The sequence below is a fragment of the Gavia stellata genome, chromosome 4 (assembly GCF_030936135.1).
Source record: "Gavia stellata isolate bGavSte3 chromosome 4, bGavSte3.hap2, whole genome shotgun sequence".
In the NCBI taxonomy this organism is placed as follows: Eukaryota; Metazoa; Chordata; class Aves; order Gaviiformes; family Gaviidae; genus Gavia; species Gavia stellata.
In genome coordinates this window covers 67442919-67461870 of record NC_082597.1, presented here as the reverse complement: position 1 = coordinate 67461870, position 18952 = coordinate 67442919, and the positions used below count along the sequence as shown (strand labels likewise).

Here is an 18952-nt window from a genome sequence, read left to right as displayed (position 1 = left end):
TAATCCACTGACTTACTAAAGGAACTTGCCAACTGCTAAAGCAAGGATTAGCTATATCTAATTCAGAAGGATTTTTAAGTTGCCTAAATAGAAAATTAAGCCAGAGGAGCAATCCTGAAGTAGCAGTCATTCCTGACAGCCAATTGTCATTGACCATTTTGTTAACACACCAACACAGTCAAAAAATCCAAGTCCTCCAATACAATTGATCGAATACTCCATCGAATTATAGAGGTTAAAGCTTTATTAATGCCATGCAAAGGAACTTTCTCTTTTTTCAAATGTCCAAACCGAGATAGTGGTCACAGTTTTGATGCAGTGCATACTGCCACTATGTTAAGTGTGGGATGCTGTGATAAATACTACACATAAAAAAATCTAATGTGCCTTTCTGAAAGTTTTACTTGGCATGCTGCTGAACGGGACAAAACGACTCCCTGAGAGTCACTGCTACCCGTCACCTGCAAGAGCAAGAGCGAGATCTGAGCAGAGCGGAGCTCAATGTCATGCCTTCCAGCACCAAACCCCGAGCGTTACTGCTCAGGCCACGCCGAGGATTAGATTGCCGCACGCCACTTCGGTACGCCCTGCTCCCAGGGCCACAAAATTAAGGTCAGAACCGAGCGAGGGCAGCGATCCCGCCCGGCCGCCGGGAACCCACGGCGCGGAGCAGGAGCCGCCGGGGCCGCGCTTCGCGCCCGCCACTCGCAGGCTCCGAGAGCCGGCGGGTCTCGCAACGGCAGACCCCGCCCCGGGGGTCCCGGCAGCCGGACCGGAGCGGCCCTGCCTCCCGCTGCGAGGCCGCCCCCGCCCGGCCCTGCGGCCGAGCGCCCGGCCCAGCGGCGCGGCGGGGCGGCCGCTGACAGCCGGCGCGGAAGGGCCCGCTCCGGCGGGGGATGCCGCCGCCCCCGGCCCGGCCCCGCTTTCCGCTGCAGCCCGCGCAGGGCGAGGGCAGCGGCGCGGCGACCTCCGCCCCACAGCCCCTCGCTGCGGCGCGGGGCGGGCGGTCCCGGCGCCCCGGCGCGGAAGAGGGGGCGCACCCCGACCCCCGCCCCCGCCCCTGCCCCTGCCGGCGGGGCCGGGCGCCCCCGTGCCGCGCGGCGGCCGGGTGAGGCGCGGCGGGGCGGGGGCGGGGCAGGCCGCCGGCGGGTCCCGGCCGGGGCCGTCCGTCCCCCTCACCTGATTGAGCTCGTTCTCGGCGGCGATGCGCAGCTTGGGGTCTATGGTGCCCTTCAGAGCCTGGATGATCCTGTTGGGGTCCATCTTCCCCTTCCCTCGCCGGCAGGCAGCGCTTCCCCGGGGGCAGGAGGAGGAAGAGGAGCCGCCGCTAGCGCCGCCGCCCCCCCGTGCCACAGTCACAGGCTCGTGTCCCCCACCCCCCCCGGTCCCTCTCCAGAGCCATTCACCGGTTTGCGACAGCTGGGTATCGGGAAACGGGCACTGCTTTACGGCCGCAGCGCCTCCTTCTGGCTTCGTGCAGAGGTTGGCGCGAGGCGGCCGGCATCTTGTCGTACGGATAAAAGTCAGCTCGGATGGCCCGCGGTGGGCGGGGTTGGGGAGTGGTTTTCAGGCGGCAGCTCCGTGGGGGCAGCCATGTCGCGGTACGGAACGCGGGCTGTGAAGCTCGCCCCGCCCCTCTCCCTCAGAGAGAGCGAGCGGCCGGGGGCGCGGAGGCCGCTGTCCTCACGGTGCGTGTGTGGCTGCCGCCTCCTCTGCTGCAGCCTCTGCATCCAGGGACGCACCTGCCCCGCGCTCCATCCCTAGAGACACCAACAGGAGACTCGGCTGATAGCAAGCCGTCGCTGTCCTGGCGATGGAGGGGAAGCCGGGCCCTGCTGCACGGGACCCCGGCAGGGAGCAGGCCCGGGCAGCCGCGGCAGCGAGGGGACGGCTGGGCTGGGGTCAGCTAGGCCAGGGGACGCTGGGCCTGAGCACTGTTGCCAGCGTACAGCTGCCACAACTGCAGTTGTGTTGAGGTACCTCTGTCCGTCGCTGCGTGGTGGCCTCTTTTAGTACCTTAAAGGGAGTGGCAGTGCTGGCTAAGGCACACCAGTTCCACAGATACCTGGTTGCCCAACCCACGGGATGCTTCCAGACTCTCTTCAGCATCTGTCTTTGCCAGCACACACTTTCACTGCACTTAAAAAGAAACAAAACGTAGTTTTCCTTCTTAATAGTTTACTCGTTTTTTCTAGTAGTTTTCCAGCTTGAGTACCAGGCTTGATGGTTCTGTATTTGCTACTATGTGGGTTGTTTGCACAAGAATTAAAGTGAGAACACCAAGACTGAATGGTGGTGAGGTCCGTTCCATGGTGGAGAACTGACATTATTCACACAGATATCCAGGTACCTAAGGTATGTCCAGCTGGAAAAGAAAAACTCATAACATGCAGGACGGCAGAAATTTGCTGCAAAGAGGTTCCTAAAATGTGCAGCTGGGATGCACATCATAATTCCTACTGTGCTTCTGAGCATGTTTCTTTGTGATACATGTCCTCATCATTAAGTAGATTAGTAGACCCTGAAAATGGTTTGCTTAACTTAATGGTGTTTGTGTGTGAAAGTGGGTGGAAGGTGCTTATCACCCAGGTTGTCAGGAATATACAAACACCACTTCTAACAGCAAGCATTTGCCCCACTGTGATTCTCCTCCTCTGTCCTATTTTTCCCCTTAAATCCTAGAACATGCAAGTGAACCAAAGGAAGATGTAAGTGTCCGTGCAGGTGTAAGATGACTATCAAAGGTGCAGTTCACAGACCAACAGCATGCCAGAAAAACCTCATGACTAATATGATCTTAGTGAGCCAAATCTTTCGGTTACGTCTGCAGGTGATGTTTTACGTAACATTTACAAACCAGAAACATGCTATTAACTGGTAGAAAAAAACAGAAAGACTATTTGCTGTGTTTTGGAACAGTCAAACACGAGGGCAATTACAAGATCATCCCATTGTATAGATGCCTTAAGAATACAGTCGGACAGTATGTCATTCGTTCATTGTAATTACAGTATAAAACATCATTTCTCATTACTGCTCCTCAATTAAGAAAACAGCAGTACTTCCCTCTATTACCTGACCTATACTGAAGAATACTCTTCTTAACAATGCTGAATGTACAGGAGTGCCATTTATGGTAGGGATACCCTTCTCTAACTAAGGGGACTATACGGTAATGCTTGCCACAACATCTTTACTGCCACTAAATAACTTAAGTTCCTAAATTTTTTACAAGGAAAATGTTAAAGCAGCTACTACTATAATGATTTCATACAAAAAATTGTCCCTTAATAAGATTGCCTATAAAAAAGAATCTAGCTGTAAAAATGAATTGCACCTACCTAGCATTTGGAGATCGTCTGCTCTCTTGTGGTTTTCATCACTTTTTGAAGTGGTGCGGAACATCTGATCATTATCACTCAAGAACTGTCTTTCTGTTCTCCAGAAATGCAGCTCTACAGCATGTAGCAAGAAATCATAACATATTTTCATTCACCTTTTCATTTCTTCTTAGAAGCAGGCAAGAGTATGTTCAGTAATCATAAAATATAAACAAAAACCAATGGGAGTGTAAAAACTATATATTGTTAACTACGGTAATTCTTTGTCATTTTCCCATTTTGGTTAAGATAGTAAATAAGACTAGTCCAGTGAAAACTGCCCATTTTAAAGATCTTGGATCACATATCATACTAAACCCAAATTATTTTAAAGGGTTTGTAGTGTTATATCTCTACTTCCTTTTCTCAAATTAGCATGTTATGGACAGTTTAAAAGCAGTTCTAATTTATTTCATTTCTGTGTATTCATCTGTGATAGAAGAACTTAAAAGTTATGAAATTTATTTGTTGAAGGACATTAGTCTTGTGGAGCTGGTGATGTAAAACATATCAATAAAGAACAAAATATGCTTAAAGGCTATTTTAACATCTTCCTAAAATGTTTTTCATAATTTTATTGTACTTACCACCTGTATTGAAAATGACTTTTAACACACAACATTCACTACAAAAAAAGTGGAAAAGATTTTACACCTAAGATTTTGCTTTTAAGACCTGCTTTTTGTGCACAGAGCCATCAATGAGGCAATGCCAGCAAGTCTCTAAATCAAGTAACATCCAGTCCAACAATGCTTATTTCCTTTGTAATATGTCAGTGGTGATATAGTTGTGGAAGTATTGTTGCAAGCATTTTAGTCTACCTATGCACTGGGTTTGATGTATGCCTGATACTTCTTTCTGTAAAATATGAACCTCCATAAATACCAGTGCCTATGTTATTATAAAAATAAGTTTAGTCATTAATTGAAATATTTTTATGTAACTTCAAAAACTTCAGAATGAAAGTAACTACTTACAAGCAAGAACCTGTATGCCTTTTTGTTAGAGCAAAGATTCTGTTAATATTTTGGGCTTCATCTAGTTAGAAATAATGGAGCTGGAACTGAATTAGAATTTCAGGGTTTTTTAAATCTGTTTTGCTACTCTGCAAAATAAAGAATCTGATGTAAAATTCTGAGATTTTCTTGTCAGCTATCTGACACTGCTGGTGAGAGAAGACCCGATGTGAAAGGGACAAGTGATATACAAAGAAATTAAAAACGAATAAATGAAATCCAAGTTACACCGGCATGCAAATACAGGAAAAAAAGATGAGAATTAAAGGGACGTGGGGAGATAAGGGAAAGCAAAGATTTTTTTTTTAAAGCTCCAAAAACTCTCCAGGTACACTGTAACAACAGTTTTATGAAGTATTTAGAACAAGCAATCATATGTTGAAACTCAGTTGCTAAAACCAAGGATTTTTAAAGCAACATAAGTTTGACCTAAACGAAAATCAGACCAAGTTCCTGACAGAGTTGCTATGAAGATAACTTCATTAAGTTCAAGAACTTTGGGAGGTGGAGAAAAACTAGAAAAACCTTACATATTACAGGTTACTTAGAATTAGCCCTTTGACTTTTGGTTGCTTTGAAATGCAGGTAGTGTTTTAGCTGAATGCTATGTGTAACATACTATCTGCTGGCATAGAACAACTGCTCCATTATCATGCCAACCAAGTTCCTTTAGGATAGCATTTGGTTTTAAGTTGTAGTTAATAAGAGATACTCATGGAAAAGTATGAGAAAGAAGACAATGATCCTTTGTGTGATGTGCTACAAGCTAAAAGTAATCCACTGTTTTCAATATAGAGTTTACTTCATTGTAGTAAACTAATGGCAAAGGGATTGGAGCTGTACTTAGCATAAAGCCTTCATTCCATATCAGCCATAGCCCTTACTCATGTAAAACCCACAGTCCAAAACCTGTATGAACTAGTACTCTCCGAGAAAATTAGTACTTCACAATGGTTTTTTTCTAGTACACCACCACCTGGAAATGTTCAGTCAGCAGATACAAATTTATAAGTTTTTTCATTCTTAATAGGATTGTTTATAGTTGGGAGACAAGACACAAAATTAAGTTAATCAGAGACTTGTGAACAAGTGCATAACTAGAGTTAACTCATTTTTTTCTGGTTATGGTACGCTACATCTCCAATTAGAATACACAACAGACTTTTCATATCCTCCACAAGACTCTCAAACTTAATTTTCTCAAAAGACATGTATAGATTTGATAAAGAGCTAGGAAGGATGATCAGCAGCAGATAAATGTATGCCAGGCCTCCAGATATAAGACTTTGATCAGAGTTAAAATTCCAAAGTCCTCTCCCCCACTGTTTTGTTGGAGCAGTTGGAGTAGATAACTTACAACAGTCAGGGAGGAAATGGTACATAAACTGAACCAGCACAACAGAACAGTGACATTCTCTGCACCACCACTGTAGCCTGCAGGATGGAGGTTTCCTTAGCTGCAGGAAGTCAGCCATGACAATTCTGGTAGATCATTCAGGTACTCCTCTCACTTCCATAACCTGGAAAAAACACTAAAGTCACAAGTCCATTAGTATTTTGAAAACTTTAAGAAGCCCTTTGTCATGGCTGAACCCCATGAGCAGGCAGCTCAGCACCACACAGCTGCTTGCTCACTCCCTCCCGGTGGGATGGGGAAGAGAATCGGAAGGGCAAAAGTGAGAAAACTCATGGGTTGAGATAAGGACAGTTTAATAGGTAAAGCAAAAGCTGTGCGCTCAGGCAAAGCAAAATAAGGAATTTATTCACTACTTGCCATTGGCAGGCAGGTGCCTTTCCTGCTATTTCCAGGAAAGCAGGGCTCCATCATGCTTAACAGTTACTTGGGATGTCAGATGCCGTAACTCGAACGTCCCCCCTTCCTCCTTCTTCCCCCAGCTTGTATTGCTGAGCACAACATCATATGGTCTAGGGTATCCCTTTGGTCCGTTAGGGTCAGCGGTCCCAGCTTCATCCCCCCCCAGCTTCTTGCGCATCCCCAGCCCACTCATTGGCAGGGCAGCATGAGAAACAGAAAAGGCCTTGACACTGTGTAAGCACTTCTTAGTAGTAACTAAAGCATTCCTGGGTTACCAACAGTGTTTTGGTCACAAATGCAAAACAGCACCATACCACGTACTCTGATGAAAATTAACCCTATCCCAGCCAAAACCAGTACACCCTCCCATTTAAGGGTAGTTCCAGTATTTCACTGAACTCAGAGAAGAAAACTTGGAAATTCACTCACTCCAAATCAAAACCTAGTGTTAGTTCCTTACCCTTATAGTTTACCTTCAGCAGGCTGCACAAGATAACTAAACTGGAGAGAATTTAGGTGGTATCTGATTTGCATAGCAAAGACAGCAATAGGAAGTTAGCAGAACTATGATGCCCCTTTGTATGTTTTAATTAGACCTGATTATCAACCTTATATAGTTAAGGCATATTACCTAGAGCAACAATTCAAGCAACTTCATTTAACAACAACTGAGGAAAAAAGTATTGGCAGACAGTACTTACATGAAGTCTATACCAGTGTTACCACAAATATTTTCCAGCTGTGAAACTCCCCCGTTAAATGCGTTGACTAGAAGTAGGATATGGATCTAGGTCTTTAATATGGACATACTGCAGTAGACTAAAACTGTGCCAGTAAATAATGCACTGAAATACTCTGAAGTACCAAGAAGCTTTCAAAAAACAAGTATTAATCTAGAAGCATAAAGAATGAGGTATCAATATCCTAGTGTTTATCATTATGGGAAATCATATGACATCATGTTTTTAGGTATTTTGAAGATTAGAATAGCAATTTTCTACAAGTGGATTTTGGGCAGCTATTGGTATGGAAAAAAGGTGCTTTGCTTGGTCTTTTGCAGTATTTTTTTAAACATAGCCTTAGCATTTAAGGTTCAGTACTAGCCTTTTGAGTCGCATCTAGTCTGAAAACTTTTTTATGATGGTACCTGTTCAATTGTACTTCTGTTCCTGTTTGTAACAAAGGTTAGCTAGAGCTGTGTTCACAGCTCTGACTAGAAGTGAAAACCGATAGTTCTAACTAAGAAGCTACTATGTGAGAAACCTACAGGATAAAATTGATCATATTTTCAGTTACTTTACAGGAAGAGAATTGTCTAAGTTCTGTACTTTTTTAATAACAAATATTGGGGAAAAAACAGACATTTTATTTTAAAGTAGCTGGTACTGTAGAGATGATTCTGATTCAGGCTGATAAAAATATGAAGTCTTTTAAAGCCATCCATTATATGATTTATGGTCAAGTTTATTATCAAGGAATGGTATAATGATTAGATTTCATGTTTCATCATATCTGCACACTTCTAGCTGTGACAGTGTGTACTCCTGTAGTTAGGAATCTAAAAATCCATCTTACACAGATGGACAACCAGCTCTGAAATTGAGAGGTTTGTCAGATATCTTAAATATATGCAAGCTAGCAATACATAAAAGCTTTGCTAGATCTGCCAGTGAGAAATAAGATTAGTCTCAAACAAGTTATAACATGGATCCAGCAAGCAGTTGTCCAGACTTGGTTGAACTGGAGCATTAGAAAGCAACATGTGCTTCATGTAGTCACAGTAATCACATGTCTGAGGTTGCCAAAGGCTGAGCTTATTAGCAAAGCTTAGAAGTACTGGTAACCTGTTCTTAAAACATTATATGTAATTGTATGATGGATTTTGTATAAAATCAAGCAGGATAAGCTGCATGCTAAATGAAGAAGCCTGTGCTAAGGCAGTCTGAAGTGCACGGGAGACCCTGCTATATGCACAATAGGGCTCATTTATTTACTAATCCCTGTATAGACAGCCTGGGAGAGGGGTGACTGGGTCAGTGCTCTGCATGTCTAAAAAAAAATCCAGAGTTGCAGGTCTGATAGAAAACCAGAGTCTGTTCACAGCTGCAAAACTATTGCGAGCCGCAAGTTATGCTAGCACTTAGGCCTACCTACCATAGTCCCATATTAATATACTAGGATAGTCAAACACTAAGAAAAAATTGCTAGTTAAATTCCTGTGACTTATCCTCTATTGAGAATGTTTTAGAAATAAGCCCCTTTATTGGCTAAAGTCAGAATCAGCATGTTTAAAACCACAAAATACAGTATTCAATGGCTAAGGTTTGACATTTTTCTCTGTAGTGGTAAAAAACAGGTTCCCTAAAGCTTTATGCTACCTAAACTTCTCATCTCAGAACTTGCCAAAAGAATTAAACCAAGACTTGAAGTGTGATCACCCTCTAAAAATCTGTATGAAAAAGAAGTCTAAGCTCGGAATAAAACCAAGGTCTTCATGGCAGTAACTTTACAAACTTGTCTGGCATCTGCATGGTAGCAGGGCAACTGTTTAAAGTTGGAAGTTGTGAAACCATTTACCAAGACACAGCAGCTTTCTATCAGATCTGAAGTAGATTCCATTTAGGTTTTCACTTTCATTCAAATACAGATAGCCAAACTGTTTTTACTTTGCATAGTTCTAGTTCATCCTTAGATACCCCAGTCAGGCTTTTGCACTAGCTACCTTAATACACTCTAATAAAATACTTCCTACTGCTAAACCAAAGTATTGAAGCTTAAAAGTAGAAAAAGGCAGTGACCTACAGTCTCCTTACTAGTTCATACTTCTATTTTAAACACCGAAATGCTTTATAGTATTTGACATGCTGCAGCTTAGACAAGGACATACATCATGGCTTTTCAGTTCTCAGGCCACAAGAAATTGCTGAAGACTGGTCACACAGCCCTTTAACTGTAAAAAAAATCATAAATGCTTCTTAACATTTGTATTTATGTTTGATTTGAAATGCAAGCAGCAGGCTTCAGCTACAAATACCAAGTTCCTCAGCAGTTCTCTGAATGGAGGAGATTAATCAGCTTGTAATGCAAGTTAAGTCTCATGGGCGACGAAGCCATACATGTTTGTGTTTCACAAGGGTCAATTTTAACTTTAAAATATATTGCAGCTAAATAACAAAGTATAAGCCAGCCTTTCAGTGACTGTTTTGAGGTTTAAGAACTTCAACTACATTACTACTGAAGGACCGTGATGTGACAAAACTAGATTTTGACAGGATATGCATTTCAAATAAGTAGTCCTAATGAAGTATGTAGAATTTCACTTTTAACTTCTTGACTTTTTGGTTAAAAAGGAAGCAGGTATGTAACTAAATCTTGAATTCATATTGATCAAGGGAACACTCTTGAGAATGGCATCAAGCAAGAGCTAAACAAACAAGTAATCCCATTTAACTATACAGTTTACCCTGAATTATTGAAATGTGAAGACTGGTTCTATGTAGTAGCATGTACACCCCACATCAGGAATAAGCTCAGTCTGACCTATTTTAAAAATAAAGACCACTGGCAAGATTAATACTAAAATGCATATTAACTTGTTTTATTGAGGCACAACAAGGCATTGTGAATAGCCCATATTTGAGGCAATCAATAGTGTAGTAAGCTGGACATTAATACAGTTTAGGGTAAGTGCAAACAATATACATTCACAGCTTTACTAGCAAGGCTACATCACAACTGATAAAGTGCCAAATTAGTGCTGATTCAGTACCCCAACTCCATGATTTCACCTTGCACAAGAGGACCATCATTTCCCCCAATAATGGAACCACATATCTTCTATAAAGTCATAGTAAGTGCAAAGCTAGTCCCACCCCCCTCCACCAAGGTGTTTGGAGCAGCTCTTTTGTAAACATCGCACTGGATTTTAGTCCTGATAAAGGAGGTATCCCGAAAAGGTGGAGTATTTCCAGCTACTTCCATAGATGGCTCCCCGATGCAGACGCAACCAGATCTGATCCCCTTGGAACAGCTGCAGGACTGCATGGTTACTAGCTGTTTCATGATCAGGAGCCCCATCATTTGCATATGCTGACACTAGGACTTCTTCATTCTTCATGAGATTGACATACAGGGGAACATTTACAGCCAGTTTCAGCATGTGGAAGATGAAGACATATGTACCATTCACTGGACAGTTGAACCTACCAAGCTGGATATCAAAAGTTTCTCCAAGGTTGTTCAGCAACAGGTCAAACACAATTGGCTGGTCTAGAGTTCCAGGGGCCAAATTAGATGTTCTAGCGGCAGAGAAGGCAACTCTCATCTGCTGCGGGAGGGGGTAGACATGCACTGGTAGTATGGTGGCAGCTTGGCTCGTCACTGGCATATCAACAGGGGTGATGCTGCGGGAGTCTCCCTGTCCAGAGTCACCACTGTTAAAGGTTTCATTGTCTCGTTCTGGACTGCTCACCTGAGAGGAATCACTCCACCCTGCTGTTAAAGATAATACTTATTTATCATTGCTAATGACACCCTTAAACCTGCAGTCATAATCTTAAGCAGCAAGTGTATGGGCTTTGTAACAGATTTGTCTTTCAGCTACAGGAAGCTGTCAAATGACCCCAGTGAGAACAGAACTTTGAAGGTGTTTACATTCACTTGCATTCAGCAAGATGGATCATAATTTAACTATGAACAATGACTTTTCATGCTTTTAAGTAGGAGAGAGCAGTAGCTTGCAATAGTTTTAGCTTTAGTATTTGCCATATACATATATTACTGTAAAAAAGCATTGCTAACTTCTGAGTGGAGATAAAATGTAATTTCTGAAAAAAAATGGCAAGATTACCAAGAGGCAAGTAGTCATTTAGTCACCTTCAAGACCTGAAATTCCACTTAAAGTTACCTCAATACTGTTCGTCTGGAATAGCATCCTTAGTAGGTCCTATCAACTTACAATGCTAGAATATTTTAAGTCTGAAGAACTAGAATTGGTTTTAAGCTTTCTGTGCGCCCACCCCCCAAAATTAAGCTGTTTATCTTGTCAAATATCCAAGTTAAAAGGGTCTAGAATGAAAACATTAATAGATCCAAGGAATTTAAAGCAGTCACCCTCAAGCTGCAAACCATTGTTATTTCCACTGGAAAGGAACACCTTAAGATATCCAATAAAACTAAGTAAAGTTGCTTGATATCTTAATGCTAATGAGTACTTCCAGCAACTGTTAACTCGCCACAATCTCATTTCTTTTAATTCTCTTCTTAAGTATATTCTATGAGTCCTCCCTCAGAGAGAGATGACCTGGCTTTATCCCAGAACAGTTTCCATATGCCATAATTTCCCTTTATTCTTCAAAGTAGTGATCTACAGTTACTATGCATCTCATTTTTCACCTATAGCACTGTAAGTCCAGCTTTCTCCAGCACATACAGTAGGATTTTAAATCATCTTGTTTACAACTTTTCAAAATACATGCTATTCATGCTTGGATTGAAACAGCTAGTCTTATGTATTTCTTTAGGTTTTGTACTCCAGCATGGAAGTAGAGTAAAGCTGTATTCCCAAACAAACTATTTTTCATAGAAAAAGTTATCTTACAAAGTTTCTGGGATCTGATAGCTTACCCAGAATCATACAGGCACAGGGTGGTTCCAGTCTTGCATTTGGTGTCTCCCCGTAACTGTGTTTTCCTAGTCAGTTTATTTGTGAAGAAAGTTCACTGAGGTACTATTGTGTCAGAACACTGACATGCAAAGAAACCAAATTGAGGATAGTGAAATTAAATCTGCTGCTATGCAATGCTGTCTAAGAACAGTATTTAAGCTTCTGTCTAGCTTGGTTAATTTATACCAAGCTTGATCTGTTTGATCAGTGATAGCACACAGTTTTTCTCACTATTCACAGTAACACTTCACTTCAGCATCTGCTGTGCCCAAGCACATATACATACCACTGGGAACCTGATGTTAGCCTTACCTCTTGAATTTGCTCGAGGACCACTAGCTATCCCACCTCGTTTATAGCACTGCTGGTAATTAACATCCTAGAAGAGAACAGAAATATTAGCGAGATGGCTATAAGCAAATCTGAAAACAAGTGGGGCTAACAAATACAGTATTTTTTCATTGGCACAGGTAACTCAAGCTCTAGCATAGACAATGATGGAGTTCAGAATTACAATGTAGATAAGCAGCCTTATTTATGGAAAAATATACTTTTACAATAGCTTGTGTGAAATTAGAGCTATTTCGATGCCAGTTCTAGCAAGTTAGCTTCTGAACTATACACTTGGTTCAGTTCCTTAAATCTCAGGTCTGTTAGAAGTCCATGAGTCTATACAGAAGAATATATTTCATTTCAAAGCTGAAGACCCTCCTCCCACCAGGAACCTTTGCTTTCTTACACATTGTTTTTTGAATTTTTTTTTTGCCTAACCACTTTCTCAGTCAGTCCATTTAAGAGTTCATTATTTTATACTACAGAGGCATTGAGTACCAACTTTAAAATTATAGTAAGATAGACTTATTATACCACATCCTATTTGCCATCTGTTTGCATTTTGGGGATTCCCTTCAGACTAAAATCAACCTGTCATACAGAGATGTTATCTGGCTGAATTGACTTCCTATTTCAAATGCTATATACTCTTCCAAAAAAGGGTTTTCTCTAGGGAACAAAATAAACCTCTACCTTGTAAGGAATAGTTCACCTGTTAAGCTAATGAAAAGCTACAGTATTAGAAGACTCAGTTCCTGTACAGTGCTCAAAAGGTTACTGGAAACAAAGTCAATACTCACCCTCTGAGAATATGGCATTCCAGCATAATCTCTACCAGGGAACTGCAGCTGACCATAGTTGCCATTAGTTATTGAAGCTGAGCCTCTGTAAGCATCAAAACCTGTTCAGATAAAGTTCATTATTCAATATCATTCACTGTTTGGTTTACAGTACAAGTCCAGAATAAAACTAGAGCTCACTTTTGGAATTATCATGTGTATTAAGTTATGCAATTACACATCTATTCCTTAAATCAGAATTTGAAGTAGAGTCTGACTACTCCTATAAAGAATGCATTTCATTAGCTACTTAGAACTAGCCACTGTGGATGTATCAAAATTACATGATTGAAAGCATTAACATCAGACCTTCACAACTGCCTGTTTGATACTCATGGGACTTCACAGAACAGCCGAAAGACTTGCTAGATCCAGAGACAGGATTTCACACAGCAAAAGAAAGTATTTCTTAATTCTATTCCAGATGTTAGCTATTACTGTTACACATTTAGGTGCTACTATAATGTTTAGCATCTTTAGCTATTAGATGAACTACCAAAGAGAAGCTGCAAGCAATTTAGTATCAGACACTACCAAACCCTTAACTGCTGTTAAATTAGAATTATGCAACTCATTGTCTAGTACGTGTTCCTACAAGGTATTGAGCAGTCTTAGCCCAATAACTGAAACAACTATCACAGACTAAGTGCCCTTCCACTTCAGAGTGGAATAGGCCACAGCTACCAAAAACCTTAAGTTAATATCTGCTTAAAGTCAGCTGATACTTTCTATAGTACTTCAGCTAGCAGAATAGCAAGTGATTTCCAGAGCCCAAACGATCTTCCTCTTAAAACTCTTCAGTTTGTTATTAATCCAGAAGGGCTCTCCACTACTGGGAGCTTCTCTGCCATCCTGGTTTCTGCTGGTAGTATTAAAGCCAGCAGTGCTAAGCAAAGAGTATCTTATTTTGGGCAAATACTGGAAGTGGTATCTGAAGAGAAAATACCTGCCCAGAATGTTAGCAAGACAGATGCCAAGAGAAAGAATAAAGGGGATAAAAAGTTCAAAGTGGTAAATGAAATAGCAAGCAGAAAAGTCTATACCATTAAGTAACTTAATAACCTATTAGTGGAAGTTTCTACTTTCATAATTCAAAAGCTAAGAAACTGCTCTGCCAGTTCACCTGACACCCGAAGTACAGTGACTACAAATAAAAATCAGAATGAACTTGCTTAAATTCTACAACAGAAGACCCCATTCTGTACACATTAAAGTCTTGTTTTAAGAACTTTCACATATAGAACCTAAATTTAATACCATGTTGTGTTAAATCACATTCTAGTGTTACTACATTAGATTTTTAAGCTGATAGTAAATACAGACATACCTTTATACCCACCAGGGGAACGATATGAATTAGCCAGTGATCTTCCACCTCTAGCAGATCCTCTGACAGACCCACGACTGTTAAGGTAAGGCTGAGGGGGTCTGGGGATAACATTAGTCTGTGCTGGATAAAAGGCAAGGCTACCATTGCTAACAGGAACAGCTCCATCAGGTTGATAATTCACTGCTTAAAACAGAAGGTACAGATGAATTAAAAAACCTTTTACAACTGTAATAAGTTACCACACCTAGAAGTAAGGGAAGCAGTTCAGAGACTGATTAAACTGCTCTGAATATCCTGTTGTTGTGCCCCTTCATTACTCCAAATAAGTGGGGATCCTCCCCTTTGTTCTGTAGAGTGTAATGCATGTTAAAGTATACTGTAGACAGCCCAGGCTCAGTATAAGCCTCTAATGCATTTAACAAGATCCAGTTGCATAGGTCAGAGCAAGCTGGCTAGCAGCATCAGGAATATAACTAAGCTAGAATAAAAATCAAGTAACATCTGATTAAGAATTTTCACTTAGAACCAACACTATTCTACTAGCAAGATTCAGTGGTCTATGTCACTTCAGCGTTGACATCCTTTAAAATGAAGAGACAAACTCAGTCTTATCTAGACAGCAAGATGACAACTGTGGAAAGCTAGATTTTTGGGTTCAATCTCTTCAGACATTCCTACCACATGTTATTAGGTAGTTCAACCCCAAGCCAACAGGTATTCAAGAATGCTTTTCAAACAGAGTGGTTGAGTGGATAGCTTTAAATACAGACCTTGCAACCATGAATGTGTTTCCACAGGACGATGCTTTGTATCAATGCAAAAAACTTAAAATTGATCTACAGTGACAGTCTAAACCACTTTTTGAAGTCTGTGCAGTGGCTCTGCACAAGATTAATCAAAAAACCATGATGTTCCATCAAAAAAACTGTACAAAAGGCTGATCACCTGTAGTGTCAGTGATAAGGAACATATAAGCTAAACATGCTTTCCTGACTGCTATACTCCTATTGCTCTTTAGAGCTCTTAATCTTCATGCGTCTCACTAACTTCACACATTATCAGTCTATTTCTACCATAATTTCTGTGAAGAGTCCTCTGACAGAAAAACAGTAATTTTAAGTGACCTCGAGTCACTTGATTAGATAGTCTTATAAATCCAGATCCCTAGCTGTCAGCTTCCTTCATCCTGGAACCTGCTTCAAGCAAGTTTAGGGACTAGTCTCATTTCAGATTCTTAGTGTCAGCTATATAAATTCATCTGGTACAGTATCTGAATGTTAAGCAGGTTAGTTTTGTGTCAAATAAGGCAGCTCAAGACCGCACTTCTCAGAAGTTTAGTATTCTTCAGGTCAGACACTCAGACTCAACCAGCCTCAGTAAGAAGTCAGCACTATATAAACAGAAGTAAAAGGAGGATTATCTTTTGCTGCAGAGTAGGCTGTCATCAGCTTGCACCTGCTTCAGGCTAAAAGCACACACATGAACAGTTCCTGCAGCTCAGCTGATTCTCAATACCTCACTGAATTACACTAACTTGTGACTGAGGCCTCCTAGTTAGGAAACTAGCCTTCAAGTTAACAAACAAGTGACAAATTTAGGGCCTAATTAGGAACAACATGGATCTCTACTACAGAAAGCTAGAACTTCAACATCACAAGATACAGCTGGAGTGATAAGTAGGAGTGGCATGTTACTGACATGACCTGTCAGTAACATCTAGAATGCTTATCTGTAATATAGTAAGGTGTAATATCCATGTGAAGATTTTGGCAAGTACTAGTACAGTCCATGTGTTTTACAGTAATTATATTGTGAGCTACAAGTTCAAAGGAAAAATAACAGCCCCTTCTTAAAACAAGAAAATTCTAAATCCTAAACAGCTCCCAGATGACACATTTTAGTCTTGTACCAGTAGCACAAAATATGTATCACTTTGAGTGATTCACCTCAGCAACAAAAGCTTATCCCAACTTTCTCATTTAGTATTCTGCACCTCCCAGCACTACAGACAACACTAGTGTCTATTACCGGAGATCACATTAATGGTTCCAAATGGAGTATTTAATCACTGCTTCAATTCCAAGCAAACACTTAACTGACAAGTATCACTGCATACTTGAGTTTCCCAGTAGGTGCGAAGTTATCTTTATCAGGCCTGTAGGTGACACTGTCCATACAACTATTATAGAAACTAGTTTGAAGCAGCCTTTCATCCTGCTAGCAGTTTTGAAATTATGTTTACATATCATACGATCAACTAGATTAGAATTGATGTAACCAAATGTTAACAGGTGCTACATAACAGTGGTTCAGAATTTCACTGAGGTAGAAGAACCTGAATATACTCACAGCACACAGTAATGAATTAAAATACTACTATAACCTGAAGAACTTTAAAGACTACTTGAAATATAGAGATAAAAGTACAGTTCTCACCTGAAGATAGAGATTCTTGTGAAAGAGACGTTTGTTCTGCAACATGAGAAGATTGCAACTGGCATTGAGGAGGAGTCTGTGTACTTGCTGTAGAGAAACTCTGGTTATATCCTGCTGAATATGAAGAATCCTCTTTAATTTCCTGGTCTTTACGTGGAGGCAGTGGTGCATTCACTTTAAATACCTACAACATATTTCAAGACAAGTGCTTAACACTACCAGCTAAAGTCTCTGCCTAATGCCACCACCCTGCTATGCTGTGGTTTAAATCCATATGCCTAGATCAGTTTCTAGAACACCAATGGTTTTTTTTAGAAAGAAGAACATTGTATTTCAGCCCATCCTTTTCCTTCTCAGTAAGCTTCTAGAACTTACTCCTATTTATGTAGCTACTACTCAAGAAACGTAGCTTGATTAATCATAGCTACCATGTTTGATCAAAAGAACAGCTACCATACAGTAAGCTATTTTGCTTCTATGAGAAGTCAACTGTTGGATCGACTCGCTGACTACCTGTCCTACATTTTTTGACCTGAAGCTGAGACAGCATATACTGAGATGAGATACTCATGTTTGGGAAGAATTTGGGTCTTTATACCCATCTTGGAACCTGGTGCAACTCTACTATCCACTCAAATAAATACCATATTGCAGTCTTCACCCCTTTGATAAACTGAGACTCAATTTTCCTTATTTGTTTTAAGTTCCCTCACAGTAAACATGTAACTTGAAAAACAGAGTCTTGTAATTCAAATTTTAATGTTACAGCCTGGGCAGTACAGTGGTGTGCAAATATTACTGTTAGTTAAATCTCAGAGTTCAGTCACTCTAGTGACTGTATTGCTTTATAGCCAATAACTCAAAATTACTAGAACTGATGCTGTCAAGTGACAACTAGTATCAAGATCATATAGGAGAGAAGTCTATTTTGAGTAAAAGGATCTAAATTTCATATAAAGAGCTGTCAGCAGTACTGAGTCTAGAGGTGTATCTAACCATTTTCCAAGACTATAAACTGTCTTAAAACAGACCAGGGCAAGACTAACTACAGCTAGATGCAAGGAACAGCTTCAACTTGACTGTTCTTGTCATTTGCAGAAGCCTCTAATTACAATGGGAAATGAACACTTTTTCCAGGGCCAAGAAGCCAAGTGTTTCTTCCAACAGGGGGCCAGCACAGAAACCCCTCAGGATACCGAAGTATTGAGTATAAAGCTTGAACCATTATAAATAACAAATTCTGGTTCTGATTTACTAGATGAAGTGATCTAAGTGATCCAAAGCAATCCTCTTTCTGAAAGAAATCTGAAGATGCTGTGCAATCGGGCTGTCAACATGTACATCCTGGACTATCTGTAGCAAGTGGTCTACTTTTTCCTACCAGTGAGGGTTACAGGGGGAATTCCAATAAACATACTTGGGCTATAGGTAGGATCTGCCTTTAAGCTTCCATAAGCACAATGGCAGCAATAGGGTGTTCAGACATCTGAGGACATGTAATCAGAGGCTTCCATTACTGTCACTGTACTCTCACTATTTGGCAAGAAACTATCTGACTCCTGGCTATCTACTGAAATCCAATGGCTGTGCTTTCCTGGCAGCAGTGAGAATCTAAGCAGTGTAGGGAAGAAAACCCTGCACTGTGAAGTTAAAAACTGCCACTACTACAAGAAGAATTAACATCCTAGCAATTTAGTGACAGATATTTGCCAGCTTGACTCAAAAATCCCACCTCTGAAAACACTACAGCATTACTTCAAGTTAACTTTCAGTGATACCATTTTGATCAAAAGCACTCTGAACACAGACACTGGGTTCAGATATAATCAGGATGACTAAGACCAAGACTATTTATATCGTGATAGATGCTTATCTTAAAGACTGGGTCCCCAGAAAGACTCTGGATTCCTTAATCACGGCACACTGCTATTCTCCACTTTCATGAAAATCACCTCCTAGCCACTTAACATAACTTAAATAGATCTGGCTTAGAAAGAACCACCTCCCTGCCACCACTTGCGTTATTTATCAAAATTCTGTACCTCTGAGGAAGGTTCTACTTGAATCTCTTCTACAAATACAGAAAACCAATGAGAAAAAGTTGTGGTAGTGATTTACTAGAGCCACATCAGAATGT

At 40.9% G+C, this 18952-nt stretch overlaps 2 protein-coding genes across 12 annotated transcripts in view; both read right to left on the bottom strand.

The window, feature by feature from the left end:
- Window positions 1-1263, bottom strand: part of IPO8 (importin 8) — a 46021-nt gene extending 44758 nt beyond the window's left edge. For both annotated transcript variants that reach the window (XM_059816490.1, XM_059816489.1), the window contains exon 1: window positions 1180-1263. In XM_059816490.1, the coding sequence (XP_059672473.1) occupies window positions 1180-1263 (84 nt within the window). The remainder of the gene's footprint in view (window positions 1-1179) is intronic.
- Window positions 1264-9823: 8560 nt separating this feature from the next.
- The window catches only part of CAPRIN2 (caprin family member 2), a 35213-nt gene continuing 26084 nt past the window's right edge, over window positions 9824-18952 (bottom strand). For 4 of the 10 annotated variants that reach the window (XM_059817159.1, XM_059817162.1, XM_059817165.1 and 1 more), the window contains 5 exons: window positions 16816-16999; window positions 14377-14562; window positions 13011-13111; window positions 12190-12256; window positions 9824-10706 (listed from right to left, as the gene is read on the bottom strand). In XM_059817159.1, the coding sequence (XP_059673142.1) occupies window positions 10138-10706; window positions 12190-12256; window positions 13011-13111; window positions 14377-14562; window positions 16816-16999 (1107 nt within the window). In that variant the 3' untranslated portion in view covers window positions 9824-10137. The remainder of the gene's footprint in view (window positions 10707-12189; window positions 12257-13010; window positions 13112-14376; window positions 14563-16815; window positions 17000-18952) is intronic. The other 6 variants (XM_059817163.1, XM_059817167.1, XM_059817166.1 and 3 more) reach the window with 2 other exon arrangements.